The sequence below is a fragment of the Carlito syrichta genome, unplaced genomic scaffold (genome assembly GCF_000164805.1).
Source record: "Carlito syrichta isolate Samal-C Ts95f unplaced genomic scaffold, Tarsius_syrichta-2.0.1 Scaffold287534, whole genome shotgun sequence".
In the NCBI taxonomy this organism is placed as follows: Eukaryota; Metazoa; Chordata; class Mammalia; order Primates; family Tarsiidae; genus Carlito; species Carlito syrichta.
Window position 1 is genome coordinate 1396 of NW_007231630.1, and position 27219 is coordinate 28614.

The 27219-nt window shown below is 40.6% G+C and overlaps 1 protein-coding gene across 1 annotated transcript in view; it reads right to left on the reverse strand.

Moving 5' to 3' along the window:
* Positions 1-225: 225 nt before the first annotated feature.
* Positions 226-27219, reverse strand: part of B3GALNT2 (beta-1,3-N-acetylgalactosaminyltransferase 2) — a gene marked incomplete at its 3' end in the record, with an annotated part of 41367 nt that continues 14373 nt past the window's right edge. Inside the window, exons 4-10 of the mRNA XM_008052831.1 lie at positions 26287-26382; positions 9989-10099; positions 7625-7703; positions 4512-4695; positions 2043-2168; positions 777-936; positions 226-282 (exon numbers count right to left, since the gene is read on the reverse strand). Of these exons, the coding sequence (XP_008051022.1) occupies positions 226-282; positions 777-936; positions 2043-2168; positions 4512-4695; positions 7625-7703; positions 9989-10099; positions 26287-26382 (813 nt within the window). The remainder of the gene's footprint in view (positions 283-776; positions 937-2042; positions 2169-4511; positions 4696-7624; positions 7704-9988; positions 10100-26286; positions 26383-27219) is intronic.

Sequence of the window (27219 nt, forward strand, 5' to 3'; positions counted from 1 at the left end):
TCCTGGGCTCAAGCAACCCTCCTACCTTGGTCTCCCAAAGTGTTGGGATCACAGGCATGAGCCACATGCCTAGCCTACACTTCACTAGTCTTAAAAAATAAAATTAAAAAAAAAATCTGAACTACTTCTGGTCCCAAGCATTTTGGATACGGGATATTCAACCTGTATACAGAAATCCAACTTCAATTCCTAAGACCCTGAGATAAGCCGCCAAGACTTGCTTACCTGGTATCTTTTAGGTCCTATGGCTGCCATCCAAATGCCCATGCTTACATCTTCACCCTGTACATGCCCCATAAAGTTTAAACGTGAGAGTTCAAATGCTGTTTCATTTGTAAAGACAATGCCCCACCCACTCCCGTAATAAACACTCTCTACATCTTTGCTGTTATTCTGATACAAAATGCCAAACCTGAGACACAAAGTAAAAGCTAATGGCCATTCACATGAAACACCCACACCACGAGGTCATGAGAAGATAACAGCACCAGAGACGCTCATTCTTATTTACCTGAGTCTTTAAGAAGTACTTTGGTCTTCCACAACATAAAGAAAAATATCTTCCCCCAGGAACTGTACTTGTAAATATACACTGAAAACGTGCTAAGTAGGTTCAAAGAAAGACTCAAAGCTAAGCAATGAAGGACAGGAGAAGTGTGTCCTTTGCCTCTGAGGGGGAATTCCGATGGGAAGAATAACATGCCTCCCCCAAGGTAAGTGGGCTGGATGAAACTCGGCCTGATGAGTGTACACACAGGTAAGAAACCCTTCATTACCTGATAGGTCTTTAGCCTCCCCGAGTTGCTTGCCAGCCAGTCAACAATGTCCCTAGAGATCACATATCCTGACCCGCACGCAAAGGCGGGGTAAGCTGGACTAGGGTACTCCAACTCCTGCCACTTTCCGGCTCGGTCAACTGCCCAATTCAATCTGAAACTGAGATGAAAATAACGTGGCTTTTTGTGTTGGTCTGCCTGCCACTATTGTCATCACCATTGCCATCCCTTTATTACTACTACAATGGAATAAGCTTATAGAAGCGAGGAAAGAAGAAAAACTGTTTTAATTTAAGGAAAGGGACCGGGCACGGTGGCTGATGCCTGTAATCCCAGCACTTTGGGAGGCTGAGGTGGAAGGATCATTTGAGCCTAGGAGTTCAAGACCAGCTGGCAACATAGCAAGATGCCATCTCTTAAAAAAAAATCTAAGGAAAGGAAAAAAAATCTAAGGAAAGGAATGATCATTTATCCAGTGGTGTTTTGTGTAAAAGATTGGCGTATTAAATGTTCTCAAAGTTGCATTTCTAGAGTTTCTGAATGAAAAGTACTAGATCACCCTATGTTTTAGTATATACTAAAACAAAACCAAAAGACAAATCCATATTGTATTCCTCACCAAGCACAGAAAATGGCTTCAGAGCTGTGTCACAGATTTATTCTTACACAAAATGTACAGCAGCTTCTAATGTGAGTCCATTTATTTCTAGGGCATGAGAATAAAAGCCACATAGGTTTCCCTCCTTCACTACATTAGCCTGAGGCTTTTCATTAAAAAAAAAAAAAAGCAAAACAAAAAAACTTCCCCTAATTGTAAAGTAATACAATATATTAACCCAAGAATATAAAAGGAAATTGTCTCTCAATGACATTTTCCTTGTGAAAAGATGACTTACATATTTCATTTTAAATCATAAATCACTGGGCTTGGTGGCTCAGCCTGTAATCCTGCACCTTTGGGAGGCTGAGGTGAGGGGACTGCCTGAGCCCGTGGGTTTGAGACCTGCCTGGGCAACTTGGCGAGACCCCATCTCTACATAAATCAAAAATTAGCCGGGTGTGGTAGCGCGTGCCTGTAGTTCCAGCTACTTGGAAGGCTGAGGCGGAAGGATCGCCGGAGCCCAGCAGGTGGAGGCTGCAGTGGCCAGGAGCGGCCACTGCACTCCAGTCTGGGCGACAGAGTGAGACTCCAACTCAAAAAATAAATAAATAAATCACATTTGATCAGGTACATGAATGCCAATGGGCTAATAATGGTTAACTTACTTTCCCCACCAAAAATTAGGCCCATTCAGATTCTTTTGGTCAATTCTATTAAATACAGCTTCTAAGTCTATGTAACAGTCATCATCTGTTTTTAGCAACAAATCAAAGCTGGTTGTTTCCACAGTCCTGTTGGAAAAAAGGAATACACAGTCATACAAAGAAACAAAGCAACACCAATGGGGTGGCATCACGAACATTCTGATTCAGAATTGTACCTGTACTACCTGTATGTCTTAGTCCTCAAATGTTAAGAACAAACGCTCTGATAGAACCTTGCCACTATCAGTGCCAGCCCTTACCTGGTAGATACTAAGTGGCATCACCGGAGAAGTACCAAGCTGATTTTAAAAGGTAAAGGAAAATCTGGCCTGAGTGGAAGACGTGTTCAAGCAAACGCTGCTTAGGCACCATTCAAGTCAGGTTGCCCAATCAGTTTCACATTTCAACCTTGTCCCATGTGATCTGAGTAACAAAGGCCCCGATAATGGATCAGGTGTTATGTGTGGGCCTCTCACATAGCCTCAAATAGTCCATGCTACTATTTATATAACACTCAAGATACTGGATGCTTTTTAAAAAACTGAGTTGCAACACTGAACTTACTTTACTTTGGTAACAGTTTCCAGCAATTGGACCATCATAAATGACCTTCTGAAAGGCCCCAGAGGGTCACTTCATTTATCTAGACATAAAATATGTAATAGCAGTTAAAGACACTTTTTTTTTGAGTCCAGGATCTCACTCTTGTCACCCAGGCTGGAGGGCAGGGCACAATCCCCACTCAGCAAAGACTGAACCTTCTGGGCTCAGGTGATCCTTCTGCCTCAGCCTCCCGAGTAGCTGAAGCTACAAGTGTGCACCACCATGCCCGGCTAATTTTTTGATTTTTTGTAGAGATGTGGTCTGTGTTGCCTAGGTTGGTCTTGAACTCCTAGGCTCAAGCAATCCTTCTTCCTTGGCCTCCTAAAGTGCTGGAATTACTGATATGAGTCCCTGTCCAGCCTAAAGACAAAATTGATTCCTTTACTTCACACTGACAATCCCTATACACCTCTGTTTAAAACTGCAGAGTAGCCAGGCACGGTGGCCCATACCTGTAATCCCAGAACGCTGGAAGGCTGAGGCAGGAAGACTGCTTTTTGCGTATGTGTGTTTAGAAACAGGTTCTTGCTCTGTCACCCAGGCTGGAGTGCAGTGGTGCGATCAGAGCTCACTACAGCCTCCACCTCCTGGACTCAAGTCATTCTCCTGCCTTGGCTTCCCAAAGAGCTGGGACTACAGACACATGCCACAACTTCTGGCTTATTTATTTTTATTTTTATTTTATTTTATTTTTTGAGTTGGAGTCTCCCTCGGTTGCCCAGACTGGAGTGCAGTGGCCGCTCCCAGCCACCGCAGCCTCGACCTGCTGGGCTCCGGCGATCCTTCCGCCTCAGCCTTCCGAGTAGCTGGAATTACAGGCATGCGCCACCACGCCCAGCTGATTTTTTGATTTATTGTAGAGATGAGGTCTCACTGCCCAGGCGGGTCTCGAACCCGCGGACTCAGGCAATCCACTCACCTCAGCCTCCCAAAGGCGCGGGATTACAGGCTGAGCCACCGAGCCCGGCTATTTTTATTTTTTGTAGAGATAAGAGTCTCGCCATGTTGCCCATGCTGGTCCTGAACTTCTGGCCTCAAGTGATCCTCCCACCTCAGCCTCCCAAACTGCTGGGACTACAGGTGTGAGCCACTGAGTCCAGCCTTGTTGCTATTATTGTTATATACACAATTCCTTATTGTAGGAATCAAAATTAAGATATAAGAAACACTAGAGGGTGTGGGATAAATATGATAGACATAAGAGCAGTGGAATGTCATCTATATAAGAGTTTTAAAATCAGGGCAAGTGGTTTTTAAATCTATGGAGTAGAGAACGGAAATATGAGGGGAATATTCAGTTGAACAAGATTCAGCTTGGGAACCCAGATGCAAGTGACAACAGCAAAGGAATCTGAGATGGGGATAAATACAACAGAACATGGACCGTTTCCACACTCACTGATTCTCATCTAATGCTGGCTTGAAACAACCAAGACAAGTAGAAATGCCTCAAAGAGAATCCATTTTCACCTTGTTTGGTTTTGACAGGTTAATATGCACATTATGGATCTGCTAATCAAAATAAGGAGTGGCAGCATTTTAGAAGCTTAGTCTTCACAAGGAGCCAGGATACAACAGGCGACATTCCAGGAGTTTAGTGCTCTTAATTTTCCTTTGTTGAAATCTTAGTGGTTTGGAGTTGATAAATTGTTTCTACATGCAAAGAACAACACTTCAGGCATGGTGATGGCACGTACCTGTAGTCCTGGCTACTCAAGAGGATCTCTTGAGTCCAGGAGTTCGAGACCAGCCTGGGCAACATGGTGAGACCCTGTCTCAAAAACCAAAAAACCCAAAAGAACACTAAAGCAAGTTTTTACAACCTACCATCTATAAAAATTCAGTAATTTCGCAGGAACATTCCTATAAGTGTCGACAACATTCACAAAAACAATGTCATCATAGATGCCGCTCTCCTCCTTCAGTAAAGCGTCTTCCTCCTGGAGATTCCTCATGTGTTCAATAAGTCTTTGCGGACGAGAATGAAGGTTGTGTAAGAGAGCATCGCCTTCTAAAAAGGAAAAGTTGAGAGTTGGAGAAAAATGCTGTTGCAAACTTAGGACCCAGAACTTATGATGTACGCTGAAATTATTTTCCCAAGATAACCTAACAGAAATACAGCTGTTTGAAACTTTAGATAGGAAAATTGGAACTCATATATTGCTCGTGAGAGGATAAGTGGATATATCCCCTTTGGAGAGCTTTGGCAACATCTAATTGGGCTGAAAAATGTATATAGCTTATGATTCAGTTGAGTCTACTTATAGATATATCCCTGAAGACATTATTTTATTTTACATGGTCACAAGGACATTCACTGTAGCATTTTTTTAATTGTGAAAAAAAAGGGAACCAACCTAAGTGGCCACTGATAGAAAAAACGGCCAAATTGTGGTATATTCACATAACAGACTAAAGCAATGAAAAAAGTTAACCTGATCTTGCATGCTAAAAGGAATGGCACAGAAAACATTGAGTGAAAGTTGCTGAGATACATACAATATGATACCATCTATATCCATTGTGAAATACTCAGTACTGTATGTTATTTAAAGATATGTAAATATTTAATAGAAAGTAGAAAAATAAGAACAGGAAAGGTTCACATGAATTTTGCAACAGTGGCACCTTTTTTTATTGTAGAGATGAGGCCTTGCCAAATTGCCCAGGCTGGTCTTAAACCCCTGGGCTCAGGCAATCTTCTCACCTCTGCCTCCCCAAGTATTGGGATTACAGGCGTGAGCCACCACACCCAGCCAATTCTTCCACTAGGGCAGAAATCAGGACTTTCTAAAATGTCTAATCAAATCAAAGAAAATTTCTGAAAATAAAAATTAAGTGAGCTGCTAAAGGGTGAGGAAAGAAAATGAAGAGTGATTTAGCACTCTACTCTTGATCACTGCAGGTGAAGAGGATGGGGTGGGAGTCTAAAGACCTCTACATGATTTCTGCCTCTGCCACTCTCTCTGAGATACTGGACAAGTTCTGCTGTCTCTGGGCCACTGCACTCTCCTCTGTAAAAGGAGGAGCTGGACCAAATCAGTGGTTCTTAGCAATGCTCATTGAGATGCAGATTCCCGGGCCCCAAGCCTAAAGATTCAGTAGGTCTGGGTGGAGGCCAGGAATCTATTTTTAATGGCCACATCTGTGACACTGATGCAGAATCACAGACAGACCACAGACGACCCTCCAAGAAACAGATCTAAATAACTTCCCGGTTCAACTCACGATTTTTTGACTTTTTGATGGTGCAAAAGCAAGAAACCCTACTCTCCGTCACTAGAAACCCTACTCTGAGTACACATACAACCATCCTGTTTTCACTTTCAGTAGAGTATTCAATAAATCTCATGAGATGTTCAGCATTTTATTATAAAGTAAGCTTTGTGTTACATGATTTTGACAACTGTGGGCTAATGTAAGTGTTTTGAGCACATTTAAGGTAGGCTAGGCTAAGCTATGCTTGGCAGGTTGGGTGTGTTAAATTCGTTAGGCTTATTAGATGTATTTCCTTCTCTTCTTTCCTTCCTTCCTTCCATTCACCCATCCATCGAGGTCCCACTCTGTGTCCCGGGCGGGAGTGCAGTGGCACAATCCTGGCTCATGGGAGCCTCCACTTCCTGGGCTCAGCCGATCCTTCTGCCTCACACTCCTGAGTGGCTGGGACTGCAGCCATGTGCCATCTATTTACTTTTATTATCTAATCTTCCTGGCTAGAACATATAGTACCAAAATGTTGACTAGAAGTGGCAAAAGCAGACATTCTTTCTTGTTCCTGACATGTTAATACATACTTACATTTTTCAGGAATATGCAGTTAAACAAAATGTGCACTTAACAGTCTAAAGGCTTGTATTTAATTCCTGTTCTCATAACCATTTTCCAGCTACTACAATTTTATAACACTTTCACTTTACTTCAAGTGTCAAATTGTACAAATGCTCTTTGACTTATGATGTGGTGACATCCTCATAAACCATCATAAGTTGAAAATATCGTTATGTTGAAAATGCATATAAAGCCAGGCATGGTGGCTCATACCTGTAGTCCCAGCACTTTGGGAGGCTGAGGCAGCAGGATCGCGTGAGCTTAGGGGTTCAAGACCAGCCTGGGCAACATAATAAGACCTTTTCTCTACAAATAATTTAAAAATTAGCCAGGTGTGGTGGCACATGCCTGTAGTCTCTCTCAGCTACTTGGGAGGCTGAGGCAGGAGGATTACCTGAATCCAGGAGGTTGAGGCTGAGGTGAGCTGTGATTGAGCTACTGCACTCCAGCCTGGGCAAACAGTGTGAGACCTGGACTAAAAAAAAAAAGTACTGGCTGGGTGCAATGGCTCATGCCTGTAATCCCAGCACTTTGGGAGGCCGAGATGAGGGGATTGCCTGAGCCCACAGGTTTGAGAACAGCCTGGGCAGCTTGGTGAGACCTCATCTCAACAATTAATCAAAAAATTAGCTGGGCGTGGTAGCGCATGCCTATAGTTCCAGTCACTTGGAAGGCTGAGGCGGAAGGATCGCTGGAGCCCATCAGTCGATGCTGGGATGGCCATGAGTGTGCCACTGCACTCCAACTCAAAAAAAAAAAAAAGTACTAATACATATACAATGTGGACAAACCTTAAAAACATGCTATGTAAAAAAAGCAAGACACTAAGACCACATATGGTACAATTCCATTTATATGAAATGTTCAAAATAGGCAAACCCACAGAGAAAGAAGTACATTAGTAGTTGTTAGGGGATGGGAGGAGGGAGGAATGGGAAGTGAGATGGTTACAGAAATCTGTGTATACACTAAAAACCAATGGGCTGGACACTTTAAAAGAGTGAATTTTACCCCATAAAGCAATTTATTAAAATTACAAAAAAACTTTTATGTCAGAGTACAAAGATTAGACATATGAGAGTCAGGGTTCAACTTTCCCCTAGCCAACTTACCCTGAATAGTATATATAAAACCACCTGCAACTCCCTCCACACCTTCCATGAACTCATGAGGCAATGCACCCTCCCCAGCCTGAAACAAATGAGAAGGACACTCAGTATTTCATTACTAAAAATAAATTAGTGTATTTTAAAATTGATTTGACAGAAGTCATACTATGATTCCACTGCAGCAGATAATCCATCTAAGATGCCGATGCACCAGAGACTTTAATAGCAGGATGACATTCTTGTACAGTATTTCACTATTTTTGATACCTAGTTACGGTATTAAAGATAAGGTATACTTATTAGTCCATATGGTGTTCAGAATTCCAACTTACATAGCATCATGTTCTTGTCCTTACATTTAGAAACAAGCTCGATTAATTTTACATCCTAACCTCACCACTTAAAAAAAACTGCCTTTGATTTTTTGGAGATCGAACGTTCTCAATGAGTTCAAATACATTTGGGCACATTTTAAAATTAAGTGACCATGCAGGGAAAAGCTCCTTGAAATCAAGTGACTGTGCCAAATAGTTCAGATAGAACCCTACTGATTCTTGATGTTGCTTAAGGTGCCTAGTGACTATCGTGCCAACAGCCAAGAATAGTCCCTTCTACCTGTTAGGATCAGAGGCTTTCATTATGAGACTGTTGTTCTCGTCACCTTACAAGTTACCCAATGTCTTGTGCAAAGTGATTTGTTTTACTTCTGTATGTCACATATCAGTGCAGCACATCTACCAGAGCCATTCTCTAGCTGCTGTGGGCTGAATCAGGTTGTCAATTATGGTTCAGCATGCTTAAAGTATTTAAACAGAACTTTTCAGCAAACTTGTACTATACAAAGCAATGTTTTAAGGCTAGCAGAGAGCGTCCTGAGGTTACTGTGGTAACTTGCTGTTTAATTTAAAGGAGGTTTGTAGCTGAATGCTGAGAAAATTACTAAAGGCGAATGTTATAGATTCCAACCTTGTAGATCCACAGAAGAGTGTATACTCTTTTTTTTTTAATTGTATTTTCTCTATTGTTTTAGCTTGTTTGGAACTAGGTAGTACTTTTTGTTTATTAACTACTAAAAGGTAACAACTTAGCTTTTAATTTGGCTTTAAGTGTTCTGACATCATCGCCTGCAGGCAAGGGAGTAAGACTCTGAAAACTCTCAGCTCTTCACATTTGTGCTACCAAGTCACCTTTTTTTTTTTAGGGTAGCTGAGTGCTGGAACTTTAACCCTCTATGACTATTTTTACCCCAACAGCAGATCGCTTGAGTCTTTACATTTGAACTCAGTCCTCAACTCAGAAGTAAATCTATTTCCTTTAGTGCAACCAACTCAAATACTATAAAATTGTAGCATGTTCTGGATATTGTTAAGTTTTACAAGTAGAAAAGGAGGCAAGATGTTAAAGGTGTTTGCCTTGAAAATAAGGGAAAAAATATAATTCTGCAAGACTTTCTATCTTAAATTTAAGAATTTCATAATAAAGGATAAAAACCCAAATCCTAAACATGACTAAAATCTTGAACATGGCCTGCAAATTGAACTGGGTAATTACACATGAATTTGTGGTCTATTTGTTTAAAGTCTTTCTGCCTCACTGGATTGAAAGTTCCACCATGGGCCAGTAATGGGCCTATCTTGCCAGCCACTGTGCCTGCATTACAATAGGTACGCAGGAAAAGTTTTCTGACTGAGCAATAACATATCACCCGGTATTTATTCATTTCGAACTCAGAGATTAATTCATGTGAATGAGGTTAATATTTAATGAAATTACTAAGCTTGTGAATTTAAATGCCAAGTGCCTTCCTAGTCACTAGGTTAGAGCGTCAAGGAGAATGAAAACTGATACAACCACACATACCACTTGTTTACTTCCTACACCTTCTTTATTATCTTACATTTAATTTACTTTGAGAAATTTACCTGTCAAATTGTTTTAAATTTAGATTAAGTCTGAATAAGAAATACAAGAGTCAGAAATCTCAGAGCTGGTCCGCAATATAAATGAAAGAAAGTACTTAATCTTACTTTCCAATATTTCTATCTGAATATTCTGAATAGTACTGAACAAGGGGTCTGAAAGAGTGCTAACTTAAAAATTACTGAGAAATAAAATACCACACATTAAAAATGTACCGATTTTAAAACAAAGTTGTATATTCACTAATGTTGGCATTACAGAATTGTATTTGGAGTTTTCCTTTTCACTATAGTGACTCAACAACATTTTCTATTATATATTCTAACAAACACAGGAATCACTCCATACTGCCTGGGTTGGTGTACAAGTAAATTCTAGAACACTTTTATGTAATAAAAAAACCAAAGTATGTTACTAAACAGTCTTGAAAAATAAAGGATAACTTACCGTAATGACTCGGAGAACACCACCTCCATCGTTCACCGTCACTTTGTGAAGATTTCTCGACACAAGGCCGTGGCGGTCTTGGCTCTCCCATACAATTGTTCCTTCAAAGCTCTTTTGTGGAAAGATGAACAGTGAGTCCATTTCTTTTTATTGTCATTTAGGTTTTAAGTAAGTTTGAAGATTCTAGAGAAAAGCTGATTTTTCTCTAAGATGTATCAGTTAAAATTTTTATCGCACAACCCTGATACATCATTAACATTTTGGTGTATGTCCCCTTACCACTTTTTTCATGCACACATAAAAAACAATTGCAAAGAGTATACAGACAACTTTGCATGCTGCTGTTTGCCATTGCTCACTGTAGCAAAAGCACGTCTTCTTGTTGCTGTAGCTGTCACAGCCATTCTTCTTCATGTGCGTATGACATGTCATTGAGTGGATGCATCCTAGTTTACTCAAACATTTCCCTGCTGTCAAACATTTGGTTGTTACCAAATATCTACTAAAATAATGTAGGCATGTTTGAGTGTAAATGTTTATTTTCCCTCGAATACTTTGCTTTTTATTTAAAGTAAGTTGACACAAGGTGAAATTATTGGGAAAAGAGAGATATTTTATTTATTTATTTATTTATTTTTTAAAGATGTAGGGTACAATTTGGGGTTAGGTATACAAATGTTCATTGTGCAGGTACCCTTGTTGATGAGGTGTGCTCTCCCTCAACTACCAATCCTACCCCCCCTCCCCTGGCATTTCCCACTACTGCCAATCCCAGAAAGAGAGATATTTTTGTGTGGATTTTGGTACACATTGTCAAAGTGCTTTTCGAAAGCAAATTTTCCGAATTAATAGGGTCACTGGCGAGACCTCATCTCTACAACAAAAATCAAAAAATTAGCTGGGCATGATGGCATATGCCTGTGGTTCCAGCTACTTGGAAGGCTGAGGCTGTCACCCAGGCTGGAGTGCAGTGGCAGCTTACAGGCACCACAGCCTGGACAGAGTGAGGCTCCTACTCAAAAAAAAAAAAAAAAAAAAAGTTTCCATGTTCTTATTTTTAACTCTCTAATGATCTTGAGGTCAAATCTGAATTTTGAAAAAAATCAAATCCTTATATAATCCTTATATTATATTAAATTTATGAGAATGACAATTGCATTATACTCTCTCTAGTATGAGCTATTAGTAAAAGAAAAGTTTAAGTTAATTTAGTAGATTTTAAAAAATTCCTAATTCAGTTGGATTTCCCTGATTCCTGGTACTGCCTATGAATTATACATGTTCTCTTCTGAGAACAGCCTTGTCATGCTTCTTTGCCACTTGACTGCTGAGTTTTCTATTTTTGTTATTACCTATGCAAGCTTCTTCTAGAGTAATTATCTTGATCCGGTGCATATTTTATATGCTAAAATACTTATTTCAGAAGTGTTTGCCACTTTTTTTGGAATTCAAAAGTCCATACATTTGACCTTAGCAAACCTGACAAGCTTTTCCTCTGTGGTTGATTATTGCTATTAAATTCTAAGCTTAGAAAGTTATGCTCCCCTGCCCCAAGGTCCATTTGAATCCTAACATCTCATTTCTCCATGGTCCCTGTTTTTAATCCTGTGCATCGCTGGTTCCTTAGTGTTGCTCAGGTCTCAGCTTCACTGTCATCTCCTAGGAGAGGCTTTCTCCAGAGATCCCACAGAAGGACCTCTTCTCTTTCTCTCCACCATATCAACCTGCTTTACTTCCTTTTCTTGTTTTTGAGTCAGGGTCTCCCTCTGTTGCCCAGGCTAGAGTACAGTGACACAATCAATGCTCACTGCAGCCTCGACCTCCTGGGCTCAGATGATTCTTCTGCTTCAAACTCCTGAGTAGCTGGGACTACAGGTGAGCGCCAGCAGGCCTGGCTATTTTAAAAATTTTGTAGAGATGAGGTCTCATTATGTTGCCCAGGTTGGTCTCAAACTCCTGGGCTCAAGTAATCCTCCCACTTCCACTTCCCAAAGTGCTGGGATTACAGATGTGAACCATCATGCCTGGCCTGTTTTACTGTCCTAACACCACTTATAACTCATATTTTTCTATTATCAAATTAACTGCCCCCACTAGAACATAAGCACCTTGAGAGCAGGATCTTGCCTGTCTTATCAGCCACTATATTCACAGCACCTAGATGGCCTGACATAACTGAAAACTCAAGCTGTCTGCTAAATAAATAATGCTGCACTAGAAATAAATTAGAATAAATTATGATATAGAGCATAAATGACAGATATAGCTCAAGTACTCTAAAAAAGTTCAAGATTGAAACTAAGAGAGAAAGTACTTTACAACTATGTCTCATTTAGCCAGCATTATATGAAAACCATACACAGTTCAATTTGTCTGACAAGCTAGGTCTGTGGTTTAAAAACATTTTTAAGGAATAAAACTTTTCTTTACCAAAACAGATAACACTGTAAGAGCCTGGATTCCTCAGGTAGACCGTCACTTTCTATTCAGTGAATGTATCCTTAAGTCATTATCTGTGACACTCCTGATGCTCTGTGTGAAGCCTGAGGGTTCTCAGAGCAGATCTTGAAGACACATCTTAAGCCGTGTCATCATTTCTTAATCTTTAAAACAGAGAAAGGACACCTACCTCAAAGGGCTATTTGGAAGATTGGTGATAATGGATATAATGAAGTATCTTTGCTCAGTATAATAGTAGCTTTACACCCACTAAAAGGCACACAGAAATTGAACTGGCTCTTTAAATATTTCCATGTTCAGTCGGGCACAGTAGCTCACACCTGTAATCCCAGCACTTTGAGAGGCAGAGGTGAGAGTGCCTGAGTCCAGGGTTCGAGACCAGCCTGGGCAGCTTGGTGAGACCTCATCTCTACAATAAAAATAAAAAAATTAGCTGGGTGTGGTGGCACGCACCTGTGGTTCCAGTTACTTGGAAGGCTGAGGCTGTTGCCCAGGCTGGAGTGCAGTGGCAGCTCCTGGGCACCACAGCTTCGACAGAGTGAGACTCCTACTCAAAAAAAAAAAAAAGTTTCTATGTTCTTATTTTTGAAATACGTACTGACTATTTCTATACTTTCTCTAGGTGGCCTTTACTCTCTATTGATCTTGAGGTCAAACTGAATTTTGAAAAAAATTAAATCCTTATATAAGAGGAAACAACGTTCTAATAATTGAAAATAGCTATAAGATTAAATCTTAATTAGTAAAGGCAAAACCTTAAAACAATGCATCAACTGGTCACTATCAGAAAGTCGGGTTAAAAAATAAATTTTGGTGGTATAGCCATGTCTAGGGGGAGAAAGATGCAACTATTGAAAGATACAAAGCATTCTAGTCACATCCTACCTGGATGAAATAGCACTCTAAAACACCCACCCTTCCACTGCTGTAATCAAGTTCAGTGCCCAAATGTAGCACTGTTCAGATTTAGCTTTTTAGGTACTTTAACATACCAGGAAGGATTTTCCTAGATTAGAGTCCTAAGCATTCATATCACTCTAATGAGCCAACATCATGAAAGATGATGAATTAGCATTTAGGTTTATACATTGATTTTCTTTTTTTTTGAGTTGAAGTCTCACTCTGTCACCCAGACTGGAGTGAAGTGGCCGCTCCCGGCCACCACAGTCTCGACCTGCTGGGCTCCGGCGATCCTTTCACCTCAGCCTTCCAAATAGCTGGAACTACAGGCATGCACTACCACGCCCGGCTAATTTTTGATTTTATTGTAGAGATGCCCAGGCGGGTCTTGAACCTGCAGGCTCAGGCAATCCACTCACCTCAGCCTCCCAAAGCGCTGGGATTACAGGCTGAGCCACCAAGCCCGGCTTATACGTTGATTTTCTTTGAATTTATATAATGTCATTCAATGACAATCTGAATATCTCTAAGTGAACTACCTGGAAGGCCAGTGTTTGGACCTGTAAGCTAAGCCCGAGACCCATGACCAGGTGATGTTGCTTTGGGTTAATCATAGGTTTTTCTCCTGCAGTAACAATCTCTTGCTCTTGGTATATTTTACTTTCTCCTAAAACTTTAATAGTGATCATGCTTGAGAGGATTGATACCAAACATGTTTAGGAAAAAGAACTGATAGAATGTGGTGAGTGCTTGTATATAGAAGATAAATCCCATGATTCTGGCTTAGGTGATGGAGAAAAAGGAGATGCCATTACCCAAGATTCAAAACATGAGAGATAAGAATGGGTGGGATGGAGATGATGTTACCGTGAGAATGCCCCTGGAACATCCAAGTGGAAAAGTTCAGTAGGCAAAGAGAAGCATGTCTGGAGTTTACAAGAGATGCTTAGGCTGTAATGACAGATTTAACAGCCTTCAGCATACAGGTGGTAATGAAGAGCCTGGGAAGAATGAGTAAAATTTTTTTAAAAGGCCAAGTTTCAAATCCTAATGATACTAAAACAAGAAAAAAAAAGGAGATAACAATCAACCATACCCAAAGTAAAAACTTTGGTGACCAAATAAAAATCCCTCGCCTTGAAACTACAAATGGAGAAAAACGAGCAATTTACAGTGGCTCCTTCCTGGCACGTAAATCCAGGAAGGAAAGAAAAAAGGAAGGAAGGAGAGGAAGGACGCACATGCTGAACATTAACTGTCCTTCTTAGCCATAATACGAGGGGGACCCCCAAAACCAAAATTTATTTATAGAGATTGTGCATTCCTTCTTATGCGTTTAAACTTTAGTCGCCTTCAGAGTGCTCTTCATTTGAGACAATACACCTATCCAGATGCTCTTTCCACTGCTCAAAACAGTTTTTGAACTTGTCCATTTTCTTTTTTTGAGTCGGAGTCTCCCTCTGTCGCCCAGACTGGAGTGCAGTGGCCGCTCCCGGCCATCGCAGCCTCGACCTGCTGGGCTCCGGCAATCCTTCCGCCTCAGCCTTCCCAGTAGCCGGAACTACAGGCGCGTGCTACCATGCCCGGCTAATATTTTGGTTTATTGTAGAGATGAGGTCTCACCAAGTTGCCTGGGCGGGTCTCAAACCCGCGGGCTCAGGCAATCCACTCACCTCAGCCTCCCGAAGGTGTGAGATTACAGGCTGAGCCACCAAGCCCAGCTGAACTTGTCCATTTTCATGCCTTTTAATACTTTTGATATTTTTTGTTTGACCTTTTTCACATCAGCAAAACTTTTCTCTTTGAGAACTTTTTTCATCCAGCAAAACAAAAAAAAGTTGCTGGGTGAGTGGGTGAATAGGGAGGCTGGTATATGGGAGTCATGCTTTTTGGTTAAAAAACAAAAACAAAAACTCTGAACACTCAGCATGGTGTGGGCACGTGTGCTCATTAATCACCCACCATGAAATGGGCAAACACACTGAAGGAATCTCCAAAAAAAAAAATCCACTGAAGCCAAACACAGCTAGCTTCTCACAGTGTTAGCGGGCACACTCATGCCGACGGGTTCACAGAACACTTACCTAGCAGGGGTAGCCTGTATTATAAGGAGCCTGGCCTTCAAAAAATAAATTCCAGATTTTTTGGGTCCTCCCTAGTACAACAAGGTCGACAATGTTGATTAAATTGAGTGATTACCAGAAGACTTCACTAGCTCCCCCTATCATCTTGCTTTATCCACTGAATCTATATAACCCGCTAGCTGTCCTGTTATTAAGCAAGGAAAGGCTGTATCTTCTCCGCCTCTTCCGCATTTTCTGCTCCACAACATAGCTGAGTTTCTGTTCCTCACCTCTTCTCTCATATGCCTAGATTTTACTCTAGTATAAGGTAATGATGAAGCCAGACAGCTCTTAAGATGTAAAACAGAAGAAGATGGCTGACGCGAGGCCGCTAGATGAGTTTTTCCTATGGAGTAAACCAAGACAGGGTTTCCTCAGTACCCGGCGAGGAAGAAGACCAGCAGCGCACCCACGACTCATCCAAGAAGTGGCAATAACCACTCGGTGCAAGGACGGGGAGACCCACCGACTTCCGCCGGAACTAGCCAGACGCTCGCCTGCACCACCAGTCCAGCAGCAGCATCCAGGCAGAGGGAAGGGGAGGAAGGGGCGTCCGGTTCTGAGTTCCTGCCGAGGACCTGGCGGGCTTCTTGGGCCTCGTGGGACCCCAGTCCCTCACAGGAAGCTGCCGTTCCCACGGCTGAGCTCGGCTGAAACCCACTAGAGCGGCCCAGTGAGGCTGAGCAGGACCGGATGCCGTTTCCCAGCAACTCCACCCGTGTGGGCCGGGGCTCCAGGGGCAAGCCTCTCTGCGGCAGACGCTTCCGGCTGGGCGTTTGCCTGAGGACAGCCGAGGCCGCGAGGCCGGAGGCCTGCGCTTTGACACAGGGGAGGGCGGACTGCCTGGGGCGGGGCAGGAAGCCAGCGGGCCCCCTCCTCACCCCCAGGGGGCAGTCGAGAGGGCACACTTGCGGGGCTTGCGCTCCTCCCCCACCCTCCACACTCCCCCTGAAGGCGCAAAACACACAGAGCGCTTGCGACCCCCAGAGCCCCTCCCTCCGCCTAGCTTGACTGGCCACTTCGTGAAGCAACACAGCCAAAAGAAGCCCACCGTAGCCATCACAGCTGGCTTCATTCCACAAGCACCACCTCCTGGCCAGGGTCGAAAGCCGGCCCATCACACCTGATGCGTACCTCAGCTCGGGGGAAGGCTGAGCCCAAACCCCAGTCAAAACCACTTTCCACTTTCTGATCGCCCAGGACGTCAAAAGCCAGTGCAGGTACCCAGTACAGGACCGCCACAGCTGGCAGCTGAGAAACTCACAACATCAAGGCTATATATAACCAAGGACACCTTACAGTGCCTATACTGGCTCCCTGCCAACCTCAGAGAAGAAGAAACAGTCTACCCAAATGAGAAGAAACCAGAAAAATAATTCTGACAACATGGAAAAAAACACAGTTCCCCAACACCCCCAAGAGACTAAACCAACTCTTCAGCAACAAACCCTAACCAAAATGAAACTTTTAAAATTCCTGACACAGGATTCAAAAGGTTGGTTATAAAATTGATCAATGAGTTTCAGGGGAAAATTGAAAACTCACACAAAGAAATTTTAAAAAACTATTCAGTACATGGATGAAAAATTCTCCAGAGACCTTAAAAAAAAAAAAGCTGAAATTCTAGAAATTAAAGAATCATTCAGGGAAATACAAAATGCAGTAGAAAGTTTTAATAGTAGACTAGAACAAGCAGAAGAAAGGATCTCAGAATTGGAGACAAGGCTTTTGAATTAACCCAACCAGACAACAATAAAGAAAAAAGAATCAAGAGAGCAGAATAAAGTTTCCAAGAAATGTGGGGTCATAAAAAACACCCAATCCTAAAAATTACAGGTGTTCCTAAGAAAGAAGAGAAAGCACAGGTTTGGAAAAGCTGCTTGAGGGAATAATGAAGGAGAACTTCCCTGGCCTTGTCAGAGATCTAAACAGATACAAGAAGCCCAAAGAATACCCAGAAGATTCATTGCAAAAACGTTGTCCCAAGTCATATAATCGTCAGTTATGCAAGTTAATGTGAAGGAAATAATTTTAAGAGCAGTGAGACAAAATTATCAAGTAACTAACAAGGGTAAACCTATCAGACTAACAGCAGACTTCTCAGAAGAACACTACAAGCCAGAAGGTACTGGGGCCCCATCTTCAATCTCAGTCAGCCAAGGATTTTATATCCTGCAAAACTAAGTTTCATAAATGAAGGAGAAATTAAATCTTTCTCAGACAAGCAAATGCTGAGGAAATTTGTCACCACTAGACTGGCTCTACAAGAAATACTAAAAGGAGCTCTAAATACTGAAACAAAAGGTTGAAATATACCAGTAGAAAAACGTTGGAGATCATAAAGCTCACAGGCCTTATGGAACACCAAGATAGCAGAGAAAACAAACAAATAAATAAAGCAACCAGGTAACACCTGTTATGATGAACGGAATAATACCTTACATATCATTATTAACTCTTAACATAAATGGTCTCAATGCCCCACTAAAAAGATACAGACTGGCAGAATGGACCCAAACTCCTCACAGTCCAAATATCTGCTGCGTTCAAGAGACCCACTTAACTCACAAAGACTCCCATAGATTCAAGGTAAAGGGATGGGGAAAAATACTCCCTGCAAATGGAAACCAAAAATGCGCATGAGTGGCCATATATATCAGATAACAGACTTTAAATTAACAACAGTAAAAAAAGACAAAGACGCAAACAAAATAGACAATCTAGAGGAAATGGATAACTTCTTGGAAACATACACTTCCCTAACCTTAAATCAGGAAGAAACAGAAACGCCAAATAGGAACGCCGAACAGACCAATAATGAGCAGTGAGATTGAAACAGTAATTAGAAGCCTTGCAACAAAAAAAGTCCAGGACACTGTGGACTCACAGCTGAATTCTACCAGACATTCAAAAAAAACTGGTACCAATTTTACTGAAGTTACTCTACAAGACTGAAAAGGAAGGAATCCTCCCTAACTCATTCTACAAAGCCAGTATCACTCTGATATCAAAGCCAGGAAAAGAGACACCAAAGAAAGAAAACTATAGACCCATGGCCCTTATGAACACAGATGTGAAAATCCTCAACAAAATATCAGCAAACCAAAGTCAGCAGCACGTAAATAACACACCATAATCAAGTGGGTTTTATTCCAGGGATGCAAGGGTGGTTTGACATAGGCAAGTCAATAAACGTGATCCACCACATAACAAGAATAAAAACAAAAATAATATGATCATGTCAACAGAAGCAGAAAAAGCATTTGATAAAATCCAGCATCCCTTCAATGATAAAAACCCTCAGCAAAACAGGAATAGAGGGAACATTCCTCAAAGTAATAAAAGCCATGTAAGACAAACTCATAGCCAATGTTATCCTGAATAGAGAAAAGTTGGAGGCATTTTTCCCCCTCAGAACTAGAACAAGGGCCGGGTTTGGTGGCTCAGCCTGTAATCCCACGCTTTGGGAAGCCGAGGTGAGTGGATAGCCTGAGCCCGCGGGTTCGAGACCCGCCTGGGCAACTTGGCAAGACCTCATCTCTACAGTAAGTCAAAAAATTAGCTGGGTGTGGTAGCGCGCGCCTGTAGTTCCAGCTACTTAGAAAGCTGAGGCAGAAGGATGGCCAGAGCCCAGCAGGTCGAGGCTGTGGTGGCCAAGAGCAGCCACTGCACTCCAGTCTGGGTGACAGAGTGAGACTCCGACCCAAAAAAGAAAAAAAGAGAACCAGAACAAGGCAATGATACCCACTTTCACCACTCCTATTCAACACAGTTCTGCGAGTCCTACCCAGAGCAATCAGGTAAGAAAAAGAAATAAAGCGTATCCAAACTGGAAAAGAAGAAATCAAACTATCTCTGTAAGCTGACGATATGATCTTATACCTAGAGAATCCTTAGGACTCCTCCAAGAGACTCCTGAACTTGATAAATGAATTTAGTAAAGTTCCAAGATACAAAATCAAGACACACAAATCAGTAGCACTGCTATATACAACAGCAACCAAACTGAGAATCAAACAAAAAACTCAATTCCATTTACAATAGAAGCCAAAAGCTAAAATACCTAGGAATATATTTAACGAAGGACGTAAAAGATCTCTACAAGGAAAGCTACAAAACTGATTTTAAAAGATCTCTGATGAAAGAAACTGTAGAGGGCACATACAAATGGAGAAACATGTCAAGCTCATGGATTGGAAGAATCAACATTATTAAAATGACCATATTACCCAAGATAATCTACAGGTTCAACATAATCCCTATCAAACTACCAACATTATTTTTCACAGAATTAGAAAAAATAGTCCTAAAATTCATATGGAACCAAAAAAGAGCCAAAATAATCAAAGTAATCCTAAGTAAAAAGAACAAAGCTGGAGGCATCATATTATCTGACTTCAAATTATTCTACAAGACTGGAGAAACTAAAACTGCATGGTACTGGTACAAGAGCAGACACCTGGACCAATGGAACAGAATAGAGAATCCAGAAATAAACCCAAATTCCTACAACCAACTGATCACTGACAAAGCAGAACAAAAACATACCCTGGGGAAAGCATGCCCTATTCAACAAATGGTACTGGAAAAAATGGGATAGCTACAAGCAGAAAAATGAAACTGATCCCTGTCTCTCCTCATATACAAAAATTAACTCAAGACAGATCAAAGACTTAAATTTCAGACCTAAAAACATAAAAATCCTAAAAGAAAACCTAGGGAAAACTCTTCTGGATATTGGCCTAGGTAAAGAATATATGGCTAAAACTCCAAAAGCAAATACAACAAAAACCAAAAATAAATAAGTGAGACTTAATTAAACTAAAAAGTTTCTGCACAGCAAAAGAAATAATCAACAGAGCAAATAAGGAATCTACAGAATGGGAGAAGATAGTCGCAAACTATACATCTGACAAAGGACTGATAACCATAATCTATAAAGAACTAAAATCTGCAATGAAAAAGCAAACAACTCCATTAAAAAGTGGCAAATGACATGGACAAACATCTCTCAAAAGAAAATATACAAATGGACAACAAATATATGAAAAACAGCTCAACATCACGCATCATCAGAGGAATGCAAATTAAAACCACAGTGAGATACCACCTTACACCAGTCAGAATGGCCATTATTAAAAAAATTTAAAAGGTTGGGCACGTTGGCTCATGCCTGTAATCCCAGCACTTTGGGAGGTGGAGGCGAGAGAACTGCCTGAGCCCAGGGATTAGAGACCAGCCAGGACAACTTGGTGAGACTTCATCTCTACAATAAATCAAAAAATTAGCTAAGTATGGTGACACGCGCCTGTTCCAGCTACTTCGAAGGTTGAGGCGGAAGGATCGCCTGAGCCCAGCAGGCCAAATCTGCGGTGGCCATGAGCATGCCACTGCACTCCAGCCTGGGTGACAGAGTGAGACTTCAACTCAAATAAAGAAATAAATAAAATAAAAAACAGCAGACACTGGCATCGATATGGAGAAAAGGGAATGTTTATACACTGTTGGTGGGAGTGTAAATTAGTATAACCTTTATGGAAAGCAGTATGGAGATTTCTCAAACAACTAAAAAGTTGTTGATCCAGCAATTCCACCACAGTACTAGGTATCTACCCAAAGGAACAAAGACACCTGCACTCTGGATCATTACACCACAATTGCAAAGATGTAAAATCAGACTAAATGGCCATCAACCAATGAGTGGATAAAAAATGTAATATATACATACTATGGAATACTATTCAGCTATCAAAACGCCCACCAACTGATCAGTGGGTAATGAAAATATAGCATATACACACTATGAGATATTATTCAGCTATCAGAATGAATGAAATAATGTCTTTTACAACAACTTGGATGGAATTGGAGAATATCATCCTAAGTGAACTAACTCAGGAACAGAAAACCAAATATCGCATGTTCTCCCTTATAAGTGGGAGTTAAACTAAGGATATGCAAAGACATGGAGAATGGTATAATGGACACTGGAAGCTCAAAAGGGGGAGGACAAAATATCATCTATGGGATACAACGTGCACAGGCGGGGTGGTGGGTACACTTAAATCTCAGACCAAAAACTATTCGTACCCCTCCAAAGCTATTGAAATAATATTTTTTAAAAAGATGTAAAATAACTTGTTTAGCAACAACCCCCTGCTAAGACCATAAAATAAAAATAAAAGTTAGGAAAAAACAGCATGGTACAGATTGGAAAAATGAGCTATCAAAAATTATTTCTCCCATAACATAAGCAAGCTATCTGCAATCCTGCTCATACATTAATTCATTTATGTTATACTTCTGATTTCTCATTCAAACAACAGGGTGGCTTAAATATACACAATACTTTTGTACCTATAAATATTAAGAACTTCTTGGGATTAGAGAAATGAATACATCTAAAGAATTTCAACTTCCGTAAGAAATGAGCATATAAGTGTCCATAATGCTAACAATAATGTCTCTAGTGACTCAGGTGAACAAAAATAGTCAGCTTTTTATTGAAATGAGTTTCGGGTTTCAACTGCATTATTAAGGAAAATATAAAATTAGAGAAATAAATATTTTAGGAGGAACACATGGCAGTATTCATTTAAACTTGTGACCTCCCACTGAGATTTATGCTTTAGTGAGCGTGAAAACATTACAAGAGATCTGCTTACTTGATAAGCTACACTGCTGACACGTTACTCTAGGCGACCATCAAGTGTGGAGGGGACAAGATGATGAACAAATCATATACGTCCCCTCTCCAATGGAATAAGCTATGCTCCTTCTGTCATTCTTTGCTGATGACATGCCACAAACCATTCTCTTCATTTTTCTGAGCGAATAAATCCAATCAGGCTTGATGTAGTAAAAAAAGAATATCTATGTAAAATTGAACACATTTTCAACAATAATAGAATCTTGAACAACAGAATTTTTTTTATTTCTAAAAGTTTACTTTTTCCTTTTATAAAGCTAATATATATTTATTACAGAACATGTAAAAAATAAGGCCAGGCTTGGTTGCTCTGCCTGTAATCCCAGCACTTTGGGAGGCCGAGGTGAGTGAATTGCCTGAGCCTGGGGGTTTGAGACCAGCCCAGGAAACTTGGCGAGACCTCGTCTCTATAATAAATAAAAAATTAGCCGGGCATGGTAGTGCACGCCTGTAATTCCGGCTACTTGGAAGGCTGAGGTGGAAGGATAGCCAGAGCCCAGCAGGTTGACGCTGGGATGGCTGTGAGCATGCCACTGCGCTCCAGTCTGGGTGTCAGAGTGAGACTCCAACTCAAAAAAAAAAAAAAGAAAGAAAAAATATATAAAAAGAAAATAAAAATCATCCATAATCCTACCCGTTAAATAATTGCTTGTTTTAAAAAGAAATATATTACACAAAAGTAATAAAAAACCCCAAATCTATTTAGCTTAAAGTTTGAAGGGAAATAAAGATCTTAAGGCTATAGTTATTAAAAGTCTTAATATCTACAAAGGCCACTCCCTATTTTGGCTGAGTACTTTTCATGATTAGTACTCTCTAGCAGATATACCATCCTGAACACCAGCAAGGAATGTTAACCCTTCTTCCAGCCCAATTTTTATTTGGAAAAACTTCAAGCCTACAGGAAAGTTCAAATTACCATTCAAATCACCTAGACTCACCAACTGTTCACATTTTGCCACATCTGCTTTTTTTTTTCCCTCTGTCTACATACATACTTTTCTGTTGCTGAATCACTTGAAAATAAAATGCAGGTATCAGGACATTTTAACGAAATATTTTAGCATGTATTTCCTAAGAACAAAGACATTCTAAGGGAAAGTAATATTTTTTAGGGACTAATCAAATTTTGTAATTATTTCTATAAGGCTGACCAAGATAATGGAGCCAGCTTCGTAAAACTACTCAGCTTGAAATATTAAAGTTTACTTTCTTCCTCTTTGCCTCACACTGTGGGGCTCCTTCCTCTGAAATAGTTTCTCAGGCTTAGCACCGCTGACATTTTGAGTGGCTATCCTTTGTGTTGCAGGATATTCAGCATCATCTCTGTCCCTCTATTCACTAGATGCCAATATCACCCCACATCCAGTTTTAACTGCAAGTGGTCCATACATTTCTAAATGTCCCGGGGGTGGGGGGTAAACTGACGCTGGTAAAGAAATGCTGCTCTTAAAGAATAGGATCCTCCAAATCCAGATGATAAGCAGCAACAGCACTGACAGTGTATGTTTATTTACTGCTGCTTGCCATGTGGCAGGAGTTCTATGCTGTTTACGTGTTAAATCTTCAAGCCCTTAAAACAACCATCTGAATTGGGTAATATAGTACCTCCAACTTACGGAGGAGAAAACAGACACAGTGAGGCTAAGTACCCTGCACGAGGTCACAGAGCCATTAAGGGGCAAGCAGGTATTCCAAGTCATCTGTGCTGCACCTAAACCCGGCCGCCCAGGCACTCACACCGAAACGTGCCCTCACATACTCAGACCACTCCTCCCAAGTCTTTGTTGTTTTATTTTTGAGTCGGGGTCCCACTCTGTCACTCAGGCTAGAGTGCTTTGGTACGATCACAGCTCACCGCAGCCTTGATCCTTCTGCCTCAGCCTCTCGAGTAGCTGACGCTACAAGCGCATGACTTATCTTTAAATATTTTTTGTACAGATGAGGTCTCACTAGGCTGGTTTCAAACTCCTGAACTCAAGCAATCCTTCCGCCTCAGCCTCCCAAAGTGCTGGGATTATGGGCATGAGCTATCATACCAGTCCCGTCCTCATTAAGTCTTCTGTGAAAATCAACCCTACCTCGGTCTTCAGTTCTTTCTGGATGGCACTCAACAAATACCATGCTAGTGCTCCTGGTCTCCTCGGAATAACATTCCTCTCCTATGGAAATCACACAAAGTCTGAGATAGGTTCCGCCCATGCTAGTCCTGAGTAGAAAGGAAAGCCTCTCTCCACTGACTTGCTTCAATCCTAAAAGAGCTTAGCAATTAGTGAATGTAGGGAAACCACTGACATCAGTGCCTCGCACATAGTAAATTAAGTAGAATATCAGCATTAAGTCTTCTCTCTCTACTAGTATATAAGTTGCTGTAAGGGTAAGGATCTTCATATTGTATCCTGATATGGCTCCAGTGCTTGGCACATAGCAAGTTCTCAAAAAATATTTTCTGAGTAAATGAATGAACAAACTAAAGAACGGCTTCCTGCAAAAACTGAGATCCAGTGCATGGCCAATACTACTTAACTGAATCACTGCTCTTAATTACAAGTAAAAGATAATTTTGATGGTACATACTGCACTTAAAAAGAAAAAACAGTTAATAAACGAAATAAGGAATAAAAGGATGTAGGAAAACAGGTACCCTCATATACTACATTGTTCAAATGAGTACAAACTGCTAAACTGCCCTCTAGAAAGGAATCATATGCCATAAAAATGTGTATTCTCTTTTATTCAACAATTCATTCTAAGCAAATAGCCAGTTATTTGTATACAAAGCAGAGCTGCAATGATGTTCACTACAGTCCTTTTTAGACCTAACACTGACAAATTGGAAATACATCACATCAATGTCCAAATATGGATGACAATACTTCCATATAATGTAATTCAATGTAGCTATTGAAAAAAAAAGGAGTATATTTATAGCAAAAGATGTCCATTATTTGCTTAAAAAAAAGTAAATTATATAATGGAATGAACAGTATAACCCTAGTAACCTTACATGCAGAGAAGCTAAAATGTTAAATGTGATTATCACCAAACTATGAGGTTTTGATGGCCTTCATGGTTTTCTTTTAGTTTACCCGCATCTCCTATTTTTTATCTCTCAGTATGTTTTAGTTTGGCTTAATTTAAAAGTTTTTTAAATGGAAGGTCATATACAGATGAAAGGAGATCCCTTTGACATTTACAGAATTAACATATGTAGTTTCAATTACTTGTACTCAACTCCAAAACAAAGATCCAGTGTATTATTAAAATGTGTGGTTTGTGTTGCACAAATGTGAAAAGCACCCCACAAAACTGGTTTTAAGAAAAAGTTTCTTGGTTAGTCAGTAGGGCTGGTCAGTTGTCTAGCTTCTAGATCTTAACTCAGCTTTAGCTGATTTAAAGTGAATCCCAGAGATGTGTGGAAAACTGACCCCTATTGTGGTTCCAGAGCACAGAGCTCATGAATGTCCTTAGCCTTGATTGACTAGCTGGAAAAGGCTGAGGTTGATGGATATAATCTGTTCATGCCTAAGCCTGTCATACACTCCAGCCATATAACTCCAGGACTGATTAGGGCACTTGGCAGGTGAGCTGGTCTCCAGCACATATCTATTTAAAACCAAACCCTGAGAGACAGGTATGTTTTCAGGCACCATCCACAACTGTTCACCTTTTAGAGAAATTTTATTGAACCTGGAAACATGGCCCATCTCTCTGCTATTATCCAGTCTGCACTTGCTTTATTTTTCCTCTGCATTCTTCAGACAAGTAAACCCAAATGGGATCTATGTCTGATCTTTCTATCAATCCACACTTAACACTAGTCTTTGCCATTAAAATAGCTGCAGTTCTCTACTTCACTAATTACCTATGGCAACACGCACTTTTTTCAAAAAGAGTGGTCTTGGAACCTCTGAGGCATCTTGAAGTTCTTTGGAGGTAAGAATGCAGAGTGCTACATTTTAGTATATCCAGAGTTGGTCTCCTCATTTACCACTCTGGAGATTTGTCCTGATATAACAAAATATCAAGTGCCTATTCCTAAAAGTACACAGACACACCTATGAAGGACTGCACTGGTACTGCAGTCTTTTCATTGCATGCTGTACCTCTGGTAAGATGAACTGCTCCACGGGCTTGTACCACAGCTTGTTCACCTGCACACCACAGCTTGGAGGACTAAAGCGAGCAATGAAGAGGGCCTCCTGTAAGTTGCGTGGAAGGGGGAAAAGACAGAAAAAATACTTCATGTTTTATACTGCATATGCAACAAGTGTTCAAGCAACTTATATCGTGGTCAGCTAAATCCATAATGGCCCTACACATGGCTACTACCGTTGTTCTACCATGGTTTTGGTGTCATTTGGGGTTTCTAGTACAGTTATAGTTATTAAATGAAGATATTTAAGGCTATCAAAGTTGTCATAAAGTTCTCAAATACCAAACGTAATCCACATAACCTTAAAAAAAACCCCACCTTAAAATAAAAAGCATTAAGAGAAGTAAGAGGTGTTGTTAAATTAAGCTAACATATTATAGAATCAAGACTTACCCACAGAGTTAAGACAAAACTGAAAGAAAGATCACAGATTTCTATAAGGAACAAAAACATTCAGGACTCCTTTTTCAAAAAGAACCTTGGAATAATTAGACTAGGGTGTTTAAAAAAAAAAAAATCAGAAGAACATATACAAAAAACAAAAAAGGGAAAATAAAAGAGGACTGATTCTCATTATGTCTACGGTATTCTTTGGATCCTCCCATTTCTCATCTCCTTATTCTCATGCCTATTCTCATATGCCAACTTACAATAAAGAAAACTTCTGTTAAAACCATGCAGAAGCTCAAAATTAAGGATGTTTCCATAGATTATGGTCTACTTCTTTCAGGAACACCGGTTCTTAGCAAAATTCTCAGTGAGAACTTTTTGCATTGTGACTACCAATCCTTAGACTAGTCTTTCCTTACGGACAAGGATTATTACCTCCTCCCTGGCTAAAAATATAACACCTAAAAGTGAAATCAACAGGATCAAAATATTG